This window comes from Sinocyclocheilus rhinocerous, unplaced genomic scaffold (assembly GCF_001515625.1).
Source record: "Sinocyclocheilus rhinocerous isolate Xijiao unplaced genomic scaffold, SAMN03320098_v1.1 scaffold174, whole genome shotgun sequence".
In the NCBI taxonomy this organism is placed as follows: Eukaryota; Metazoa; Chordata; class Actinopteri; order Cypriniformes; family Cyprinidae; genus Sinocyclocheilus; species Sinocyclocheilus rhinocerous.
The window spans coordinates 694,165-706,289 of NW_015646289.1; the positions used below are offsets into that span (position 1 = coordinate 694,165).

Consider the following 12,125-nt stretch of genomic DNA (forward strand, 5'->3'; position numbering starts at 1 on the left):
TATGTCTTTAAAAGTCATTAAATCTGAAATATCTTTACTACAGACATTACTATAGATCCCTCTTGATCAATTTAATGCATCTTTGCTGGATAATGTTAAAAAATGATAATAAATAAAACAAAACAAAACAAAACTTGCTGATCCCAAACTGGTAGTGTAAGTTGTATTTATTTATTTATTTATTTAATTAATAGTTTTATTTATTTTTATAGGGTTTTTGTTTTAATTTATTTTTACAAAGTTTTATTTTAGTTTGTGTAAAATTTCATTTGCATTTTGCTGTAGAGCGGCTCAAACTACCAGTGCAATGTTTTGAAAGTAGCACAAAGTTTATACTCTTCAGGAAATCAAAAGTTGTCTCCGAGTTGGGATAGTATTTAAAAAAATTAATCAAGGGGACGTTCAAGGTCAAATCAGCGTTCCAGGCCAGCAGATCCACAGTAGCACATCCTCTCCCAGAGAGATAATGGAAATTTAGGAAGGACACGCATATACACACACAGGCTTCTCTTGTCCAGTGCCATAAATACTCTCATTATTGAAGCAATGGTCCATTGAAAATTGTGTCATGGTTTTGTGTGATGAATATTATGTGCTTGTTAAAACAAGTTCAACGACAATAAACATTTTTCCTCTGAACTGTTTTAAGTATTCATTGAAACTTAACAAATATTAATCTCTGTTTCTCTTCCGAGAAAATGACTCATTGGTGCATCTACGCTGCTTCTATCTACTGTTTGACAAGAACAACTTCCCAGAATTCCTGCTGCTCCTCTGTCCTCAGATACCCATGTGCAGCTCTGCCGTTCTGTATTTTTATGGTCGAATTCTTCATCCATCTCTTTAGAAGTCAAGCTAATCAGCCAGCAGCACACTTAACCTCTTGCTCTTTCATCTGCATATTCGCTGAGCTCTTCAGTGTTTATTCATCTCCTCTGTGCATTAGTGAAGATCCCCATATCTCTCTCTCTCTCTCTCTCGTTGTTTCTCTCTTCCCATTCACTTGTTCTCAGATGTGTATGCCATAGATGCTTTTATGAAATGCTGACGGTAAACATATCCTTCCTCGTCTTTCTCTTTATTATTTAAGGGGCCTCTGCCCCATGTCCCTGGGGTCTGCTTAACAAGCAATCCAATCAGCCCGCTATATTTCCTTATATATTATATGCATCCCTCTTCCACAGATCATGAGGTCAGACATAAGAAAAGAAAAAGTTAAGGAAAACTTTAAGCAAGACACATGGTAGAGTTACTATTATGAACTAATATATACATTTTTTTTTAAATGTTGTAAACTGAAATAGCTAACATTAAAAATGAAAATATATTTCAGTTTTTAATCATATTTAGGCTTATAATATTCACTATTAGTGTATTAATATTTCATTTAATATTTAATAATAATTTAAAACATCAAATAAAAATTTAACTGTAACAAAATCATTGCTTGGACTAACCACCTTAAATTAAATCTAAAATAAATAAATCTAAAAACAAATCTATCAAATAAGCTTAGTGCAATGGGGGCCCTGTGTTTTGTGAGTTAGTGTGTGAATGGAGGTGTGTTTCCAGCAGCAATGAACCAAATCAATAACACAAGGCACAGCCAGCACCTCGACTCAATATCCCTGAATGACCGCATACTGTGCTGACAAAGGAGTCATGGGGAGAAGGAGGACGAGCGTTGAAGAGGGAAGTTGAGTCAGATGTGCTCATACACTTTCTGCATTCAAGGTCTTCTACAAAAGCACCTCTTCACTCTCTCGCTTTCTATCATTCCTGCTAACAGGCAGTCAGGGGTTGAAATGCGATGAAAGGAAGATGAAAGTGAAGCTGTGTGTATGTGCGTGATAATCTGTTTGTGTACCATGCGGCTTTTTGAAGTTAAAGCGACTCTTAAAAGACAGAAAGTGCACAGTCTTCGTTTGATCCCAATTAAAACGATGGCCAATACATTTTAGTCATTTTAGTTTTACTGATATGAATCTTAAAAGAGCGCCGCTCAGACGTCTCAGATTATAGCGAGCGCCGTCTTTTCCCTCAGTGCTGTCTTTGCAGGAGTAATTAAGGCAGGTAATAGCCTCCTAATTCCTCCGCCTTTATGAGGACTGACTGCACACGCTTCTTTGAAGAAAAAAAAAAAAAAACCTTTGCAATTTTACCTCCGATGTCATGGCAATTACTCAGGAACTCAAATGCATTTAAAACCAATGACTTTGCCCAGCTCCCCTCGTGCATTTGCTCGCAGCGAAAAAATTACATGCGCTTCATAACTGCAGGATCTTTAGTGTCATATAGCGCATGTATATGGTTCTATTACAGGATCCTGTTGGGAAACCATATCCGAAACATCTGTATTACAGTGATGAAGTAGACTGTGTTTGTGTGTAAATGTGCTCATGCAATGCTCCCAGCGTGGAGTTTTACTGGACCAAAAAAATGCTGCGAGCAGCACTTCCTGTCTGCTGTTCTGCAGTCGAAGCACTCTCTGACTATTTGCTTCTGTCGCGGTGCTTTTGTTTGCATATTGTCAATGCACGCTGAGCATGATGTCATTTTCAGCCCACGCTTTCTATGCACAGGTGTGAGCGCGTAAATTTTGCATGCATTTATGGGCACATATAACTTGTGCCGTAAATTTACTTTGTGACCTCATAGCTTGCTTTTATGAGAAACACCTTGGAGCTCATTTTATGGGAATTATTTTATGAGCACATTGTGCGACATGAACATCACAGGGGACTGTTATGGTTAAGGTCAGCGTGAAATCAAAATTGACCCTGTTTACTTTCTTAATATATGTTTCTGAGAACATTTTATCAGTACATGTTGTTCTAAAGAGAAAAACGTTTTCATAATCCTTCATCAAAATGACAAAATTGACTGTTTACTTTCTTAATACACGTTTCTGAGCACACGTCTACTGAGTTTTCATAATAATTCATCAAAATGACAAAACTTGCACTGCCTCAGAAACAACTTAATATTAATAATTAATAGAAACCAATAGCCAGATAGCTACTTATGCGTTGGTTTAGGCTGCTGTTGTAAGCAATGGAGCCTTTGTAAAAGCTTCCCGGTTAATATAATAACGTTTATGGCAATAACAGTAAATTACGATACATTTGTAGAAGTGTTACTACTGGGATGCATAATAATGTTCTCAAGGGTGAACTTAATCTTCAACCTCCACGTATCGGGTAAAAAGCCTCTTCAGAAATGGGTTCCCAAGGTGTTTCAGGAGGGGCGTAGTCCTCCATAATCCACTCCAAACTCACATTTTGAATGCATTCTAGTATGAAACAGACACTTTTCATGATCCAGTCAATTCCTGATGGATAAAATCAAATCTCGACCTGCATTTTTTGTATTAAATTTCATGTTTCACATGGAAACACATAATACTACAAAAGTAAAATGGGTTGTAAAAGCCATTTCATGTTGACTTCAAAGATTGTCATTGAAGTCATTCGAATACAATTGATCACATGAGTGCATTATCACATAAATGAGTTCATTAGTCACTTGATTCAATGCAATCTGCTTGCTGTAGAATGTTTAAATGTTGTACGTCTATCATGTTAGTATGTTGATATCTGCCCTGCGTCATGTCACATGATCATAACAAGTTTGTCTCCTCCTTTTATCTGTCCATTCCTCAGGTCGTCCCCTCCCTCCCTCCACTGCCTCCTCCAGCCTCCTGCCCCCTGCTCCTTCTCCTCCACCCGTCCCCCTTCATCCGGCCCCGCCTAACATAAGGGAGTGTCAGGTGCCCTTACTGGACAGCAGCTCCTCTCACACCATGCTGGAGCGAGCCCCAGAGGACCAAATCTCCCCCAACTCATACCTGCTCCGGGCCCAGCCCCCCACTGGTAAGCCCCTCCCACTCATATCTCATTGGCTGATGCCCCCATTGTCATCTTACTCATTTTCTGTGTCCTGTATTTTTGTCTACTATGAAAATAATAGTTCCTAACACTGTGTTTTAACTAAATGCAACATCATCAACAAAATAAGCAGTAAAAACAGAGTCATTCAGAACATTGCCAGTGACTGCTGTTGATCATGACGGTGGATATCAGCAGCTCCCACTGAAAATGAATGGCTTTTGTCACACTACAGGGAATAAGCTTTTTTTTCATCCTCTAGCTTATATCTGTATTTTTAGATCAGTCATTCTTAAAATTGTATGTATCCAGATCTGAAATTTCTTTTCAGACTTTTCAGTCACTTTTGCTAGCTACCACATCGGTTATAGTACAGTGTTGTTATTGTTAACTAAAACTGTTAAAATTGTTTTTGTTAATTCAAATAAAGCTGAGATTAAAATAAAATAGAAATATTAGATGAAGACTAAATGAAAATTAGAAATTTTATTTTTGCAACTAACTGAAATAAGTTGAAGTACTAAAATAATTAAAACTAAAATTTAATTAACTATAAATTAGTTATATTACAATTTAATTACATTTTTAATTTTTGTTGTTAAATAAATTAAAATAAAATAAAAATCTAACTGAAATAAGTTGAAGTGCTAAAATTATTAAAATAAAATGGACAGAAATATAAATGAAAGTTAAATTAAAATATAAAAAAAATAAAAATGACAAAAGTACATCAACTAAAATTCAAATAAAAACAAAAATAAAAGCTAATTAAAAATACAAACAAATACTGTAATAATATTTGTACAAATACTGTCATATATAAATGATACTAAAATAGCATTTTAATGATGCAAACTTACATACTGTAGGATGTTTACAGTGGATCAGGCTTGTAAAAAAACATCGGATTTCATAACCAAAACTTTTTTCCTTGGTTCACACTGTAAAAAACGAAATTGCTGTAACTTGGAAGGGTTTGGAGGGATTGCTGCTGTCTTAACAAGGTCTGTATGAATGGCCCACAACATAGAAGAGATTGGGTTTGTCATTTTGTCATGTTGCACCCGGTTAGGACATAGAGTTAGTTTTTGTTTCTAAAAAGGTCATTTTGTTATAGGAATAGATTATATTTATGACTAGTGAAGCTCAAGGTGACAACAAATGGATATGAAATCAAACAGCATTGGTTTCCCACAAGGGTGCAACATAGGAAGCACTTATGTTATGGTGACTTATTATACTTTAACAGGCTGTGTAGAACCTCACTATAACAGGTCAGACAGCTGTGCTCATTCAGAGTAATTAATGCTCCGTACGCTGCACAGTCCTCCAAACTTTGCCCCGCGTCCAAATCTGCGATCCAGGGGATATATTTAGCAGAGAGGAGGAAAAAAAGTTGTTAATGTAATTTCTGCTGGAATATAATCTATTGTTAATGGCATTAGCCTCTCCTTTGATCTGCTATAAATCTTTATTACGTCTGATCAGGGGCCCAAGTTCAGAAGCAACGCGATTATAAACCTTTTAAAATGACATTACATCATGCCTCTAATTGGTTTACTGTTTGCTGCAGCAACATCAATCATTTGCAGACTAACCACGCTGTAAATAAATTCACTCCAACACTGCCAGCTCCACGGCTCTAGAACGACGCGGCAGAAGGATTATGGATGAGAGAAGATCAAACATTCGAGAGGGGAAATCACAGTGTCTCTCAGTGCAGACAAGGTGACCACTAATAGCTTTATTGGGCCTGTTCGTATTCTCGTTTTTTCTTCTGAGCTGCCATAAAATTAGCATTTACTGGAAGGAAATTGCAAAACGAGATTTTTTCTTAAGAATCTAAGAATATAATCTCTGATTAGTATTGGAAATATGTTACCATCTACACAACAGAACAGCGACAATAGCGATGATGATGGTGGTGGTGGAAATAATAGTACAATTATTAGTTCTTTTGTTCTTTCATCACGTTGGTACTATATTAAATTCTTGAATATAGATGCCCTAATCAAGCTGCAATTTTAATTTGGGAGAAAATATCTGTATATTTCTATATTCTAATCAGCTCTATAAGATACTTTTTTCCGCTTTGACAAATGCCATTCATTGTTTTTGTAATGTCTTTATCGCATTTGGAAAAAATAACTACTTTGAATATCAGATTCTTGCAAATAATTATTCATATTTCATATTCTTTGCAAGTTTGTCATATAGTTTGCATTTCCTTGATCTGATGACACATTCAGCTCAGAGGAGTTTCAAAGCTCGCAATTAGCCTGAAAATGAAGCACTAAATAATTGGCTTATTATCATGTTGCCTTGAGCTTGGATTTTGTGTACAAGTCTGAGAATGTTTAGTTTCAGTGTGTGTGTGTTTTACATCTTGGGGTGTTGGATTGAGATTGGAAATGTGTGTTTTCGTGAGACTAAGTCCAATTAAATGTCCTGTGAGCTTGTTGAGGGTGATTGCTGTGCAGGAATTGAAATGTCTGGCCAAGTGCTCGGAGTAGATGTTTTTGAGTCTGGTAAGTGTGTTTATTACCGGTTGGTTTTGAATTTAAACACATAAAAGCTTCAGAATTAGTTAGAGCGGAGTGTATCTCTATATTTCTGCTTAGTGTTTATTGCGGGTCTGTGCTCCAGTGGGTTATATTGCACAGCTGGACTGCGTCTCTGCCAGTGGGTAGCGCTGACACTGGTGGCATGCACACGGTGCCACAGTCATTACTTCAGCTATTGCAGCTGTCATCGAGGCTCTGTGACTGGCAGTCTGGCTGTGTTAAAGAGAGCTCTCTTAGAAATGCGATGAAATGCCTCTTTTTCAACATAAATGCTTGTAAAAATGAAGACATAGAAGGTTTGGAAACACTTTCTTTTAAATAAATCTACTACCATCTAAACGTTTGGAGTTGGTAAGATTAAAAAATAAATAAATTTTACAATAATTTTGTGAAATATTACAATTTAAAATAACTGTTTTCAATTGTAATTGGTTTTAAACTGTAATTTATTCCTGTGATGGCAAAGCTGAATTTTCTTCAGTGTCACATGATCCTTCCGAAATCATTCTAATGTGTTGATTTGCTGCTCAAGAAACATTTCTGCTTATTATCAATGATGAAATCAGTCATGCTGCCCCCTAAAAAGTCTGCAGATTCCATTAATTTGGTTTGTTGAAATTGTGATTCATGGCCTGTATATTTGAAAAAACATTGAAGCTGATTTGTGGCATTAGGTGTCTTTCCAAAGAGAGCTCCTGGAAAGAGCCGCTGTGTGTGTGTGTGTGTGTGTGTGTAGGAAGCGCTTGTGTTTGCATCTCTTTCCATTTATTATAAATGGAGAGTGTCGGCTAGCTATTTTTAGCAACTTCCAAAGTCACATACTCCTGCCAGTGAAATCAGCCGTAGATCCTAATGCAATGAATTTTTAATCACTGTGTGCTTTGAAGAAATTCTGTTGAAACAATTTGGTTTGGACTGGATGCCCCCTTAAAGCTAATGATATGCTGTTTTGCAGTAGTAATTAAAGACTGTTGCATAATTGTTTTTTCTTTTTTCAGTTATTGTTTTTGTATTAGGCTATTTAAGCTTTTGTGTTCAGAACAGAGGACCGTGTGTGTTTGTGTGTGGGTGGGTTTTAGAGTGGGGTTTCAAAAGCCTGTTTATTTTCAGGCTGATTTGATGACTCTTCTCTCAGACTGTTATTATTGCTCATTACAGGAGGGGATTGGGCCAAAGAGGCTGAATGTGAGGGAAATGTTTCGTTCGGAGCCCAGCGTACAGCTTGCATTTACTTCTGTTACCACCAACCAAGCTGCGTTTTAATTAAACCTCAGAATAAACGTCCATGAGTTCAACAGCATGACCTCCAGACCAGCTGCTGTCCCTTCACTCTGAGGGAGCAGGTATCTGTAAGTGTCTTTGTGAGGGATGGGAGATTGTACTGAAAAGGGGTTCATTCAATGAACCTGTTGAAAGAAGATTAACCAATTAATATGAGCGATCATTTTGGAGAAATTGTGAAAACAATTTCGTTTAGACTTGACAGTGCCTTTTAAAGCTAGTTTAATTTTATGCGGTGGTAATTAAGGATGTGTTGTTGCACAAGTTGTATTATTATTGTTATTATTTATTCATTTAGTTATTGTTTTTGTATTAGCATGTTAGTGAGAGGGACAGAATGTATTAAAAGGTGGTGAAGAAAAATAGCATAGGGAAGTCAATTCATTTTAGCTATTCAGTTTGTTTGAGAGTCACTTTGAGTGATCGTTCTGAGGAAACTGTGGAAGCTATTTAGTTTAGACTTGACACCCACGTTTAAAAGCTAATTGTATTCTGTTTGCAGTGGTAATTAAGGGTGTACTATTGCATAATTGCTTTTTTTTATAATTATTGTTTTTATATTAGCATGTGTGTGCTCTGATGAAGAACACAATAATGCAAACCTAAAGTAGGGAAAAGAAAATAATGCCCTAAGATCTTTATTAAAAATACTGCAAAAACCTCTAGATCTTCCTCAGCAAAAATACAATTTGAGGGTTTGTTTTATAGTAAAATAAATGAAGTTAAAAAATGATTTTTTTTTAAATTAGGTTACAAAGATTGTATCAAATTATGGTTCCAATATGTTTCACTTTTATGATCAAGTGATTTGCAAATGCTTTGCAAGTCAGTTCGAACCAGTTCAAAGAAATTAACTCACAAATGGGACTGCTAAAGATGGCAAGACACAGACTTTACAAAGCCGTTTGAATTTGTGTAAGATTTTTTAGGCCAGTGGCTGCTCTTGTGAGAGTCTCTGAAAGAAAGCAGAAGTCCTGACGCCTACTGCTCCTCTTGGCTGCGGCTGCTGTGCGGGCATCCTTCCTCAGCTTCCAACACTTGCAGTGAACCACAGAAAATATCAATAAACATTTTTACTGAGGCTGGGCCTGGAAAACAAACATGGTGACTTTCTGTTCCCGCTGCCAGTGGGCCTCCGGAGCTCTACTGTGAAACTAATGCAGTGTACTGAAAGCCAATTCCATCCTGCTCAGCGCCTCCGCTCTGCTCTGCCCGGCACAGGCACGGTCCCAGAAAGAGCAGGGGGTGGGTTTAAGTGCTAACCTCAGGCACGCCGGGCTGTGTGTGGGGATCTGCTTTTAGTAAGAACGAGCTGAACCATGTAGGTTTGGATCTGTGTCAAGCTAGATGACCTCCACGCTGCGCTATTGAGACTGGCACAAAACTCCACTATGCTTTCAGTGTTTTCAGACACACACACACATAGTCCTCAGTGCTTTGGTACTTAAGTTGTAGGGGGTGTACATGTTTCCAGTGTGCGTGTAGTAGTGAACTAATGCGGAGCTCTCTTAGCCCGAGCACATGTGAGTATTGGCGCTTTTCCACTGCATGGTACGACTCGGCTCGGTACGGCTCAGTACGGCACCGCACGGGTCGGTTTGCGTTTCCACTGCAGTTCAGTACCGCTTTAGAGTGGGCGGGATTATTCACATGTCGTTATAGTTGCGCCGCCTCTACTGCCGCGACTCCTAAAAGAAAACCCCCCAAAAGTGAACCGTACCGAGCCGTACCGTGCCGTACCATGCAGTGGAAAAGCGCCATATGTTGGCACGCAACCGTGAGTACTGTCAGATCACATTACTGTGTGTGAGTAAAAGTTGGATGTGTGTTTTGTGCATTTGGAAGCAAAATGTCTCCTATTAGTTTTCCTTTATAAATGATGTATCTATTGATTGGCTCATCCGTGCCTGAAAGTTGTATTGTTCTATTTGCTAGGAGTTGCTATTAATGATGTTGTCATATCAGATTTTTTGCTGGAATGTTGAGTGCAGAATAACACACTTTAGTTGCAAATTAAGTGAAAGTGAAAACAAGTGAAGGTGAAGTGACGTGTTGCCAAGTATGGTGTCCCATACTCGGAATTTGTGCTCTGCATTTAACCTATCCAAGTGCACACACACACAGCAGTGAACACACACACGTGCGAATTTATTACAGCTAAGGGGCATTCACTCTTAAAAATAAAGGTGCTAAAAAGGTTCTCCACAGCGATGCCATAGAAGAACCGTTTTTGGTTCCACAAAGAACCATTCAGACAAAGGTTCTTTAAAGAACCATCTCTTTCTTACCTTTTTATAATCTGAAGAACCTTCGTTTCGCCACAAAGAAGCCTTTAGGTTCTTCTGATGTTAAAGGTACTTTATGGAACCATTTAGACAAAAAAAGGTTCTTCTATGGCATCGTGAAGCACCTTTATTTTTAAGAGTGTTGTTAGGCACGACGCGAAGCGTTAAAACAAAGCAAATAAAATGTAATGATATTAATAAAAATATTATTTTCCGCCAAACAATGTAGTTCCTCAGAAACGGTTGTGGTTGCAAGTGGTTGCCAAGCAACACAAAGAAGCAGCAACATACACACTGCCGCAGGTGTATGTTTGTAGAGTAATTTGCAACAGCTTCGAACGCGGCTCAACAAATCAGAATCAAGGACAGCTATCCGTTTCATAAGATGCTTTTTGTAGCCAGATGATGCAGTTCTGGCATCTACCAGCAGGTGCTAACTGGACCATGCCAAACCCTGATTGTAAAATGTATCCTATTTCTAGGTGATTATGTGCCGAAATGACCTTCATCTTCCATTTTATTGCTGTCGTTTACAGCATACGTGAACAGGCAGCTATACTCGACCGGCCTTCTGCTGGGATGTGCTGTATATTGCGCCGTCTAGCCTCGCTGCAATCTGCCGAGAGTTAAATCTTGGCACTCTCAGTGGCGAGAGAAAACCACCGTGTTATCAGTGAAAATGGTGGGATGGGTTGGTTGTATAAGAGTAGAAGATCTCCGTGGCTGTTTCCTAATTACATTATTTTATTTATTCACAAGCGTTTTCCACTAAAATCACACTCTCTTTTACCTCCTGTGGTCCAGGGCCTCTCTCCGATCTCCTTTATCATCCCAAATTGACGTTTATGTTCTCACTCCTATGGTTTCTGCCGCTAATGTCCAGCGGTTTATTTCAATTTGTGTTGGTGTCTGTGTGCTGTTGTTGGTTTAACTGTAGCCAAGCAGGGGGATTGGATTTTAGCTTTATCCTTGAATGTGTCCTTGGTACATAACTGTCTGATAGTTTGTGCAGACGTCTCAATTGTATAGTCTCATCTCATTTTTAGTGCAGTTTCCAGAATAATACATGTGCATCAGTCAGTCTGTTTATAATAGGCATCAATTAGTTTCATTAAAAAATTCATGGACAAAGAACCTCGATTTTCCTCTAAAGTAAACCTTCAATTAGTCATTCTTAAAATAAGTATGCTAGGCTGCATGAATCTGTCAGTGTCCTAGAGTAAAGGAGACATCGAGAGTGAAAAGGACAGCGATTACTGTGCGCTGCGGGTGTGAGTTTTTACCCTCACACATACACACACAGAGCCTCGACACAGCCATTTCATAGTCGACGCGGGATAAAAGTTGATGATGCGTGCAGAGGTTTACGAATGAAGAATGCTTCTTCATGAATATGAAAACAACCTTTTCATCAGTCTAGGAAGGGCTGACAGGGGAGCCTACAGTGTTTCGTCTCGACCACAAGTGGCTTTTGTATTTGTTGTTTTCTCCAGCTTTGGGCAAACAACTTTTTCTCGTTTAAAAAAAAAAAAAAAAAAAAGAGAACGCACACAAAAGCTCATGTTTCTGTTTTCAATTTTAAATCAAAAAATGAATGAACGCAACGTACACGGACCAAAATGGCTAGCAACTTTAAATGATAAATAATAAAGTAATTATAAATATTAACCATAACGCAAAACCTTTTCTATTTGTATGTTCAAAAGTTTGGGTTCAGTAAGAATTTCTTTTTCTTTTCTTTTAAAAAACGAACAAACAAACAAAAACAACAAGAAAAAAACTGTTTAGCAAGGAGGCATTAAAAAGGACATTCATAATGTTACAAAAGATTTCTATTTCAAATAATTTTTTCTGCTTATTTTTCTGCTTCTTATTAAATATCCTTCCCTTTACTTCACCTTACAATGTTTATCTTATTATTATTATTATTATTATTATTTATTCTTGTTTTTTATTGTTTTTGTTATTACCAATACATAAGGACAAATTCCTTGTACATGTACACCCACAGTACTTGGCAATAAAGATGAATCTGATTCTAATTCTGATTCTGAAATGCTGCTTTTGAACTTTCTATTAATCAAAGAATCAAAGAAAGAATGGGGGGG

General features: G+C 37.6%; 1 protein-coding gene across 11 annotated transcripts in view; it reads left to right on the forward strand.

Annotated features, from left to right (window-relative positions):
- The window catches only part of LOC107707213 (teneurin-2-like), a 312,784-nt gene that overhangs the window by 203,607 nt on the left and 97,052 nt on the right, over positions 1-12,125 (forward strand). For 9 of the 11 annotated variants that reach the window (XM_016511148.1, XM_016511146.1, XM_016511150.1 and 6 more), the window contains one exon: positions 3,663-3,872. The exons of the other annotated variants lie outside the window; for them this stretch is intronic. In XM_016511148.1, the coding sequence (XP_016366634.1) occupies positions 3,663-3,872 (210 nt within the window). The remainder of the gene's footprint in view (positions 1-3,662; positions 3,873-12,125) is intronic. 11 annotated transcript variants of the gene reach the window in all.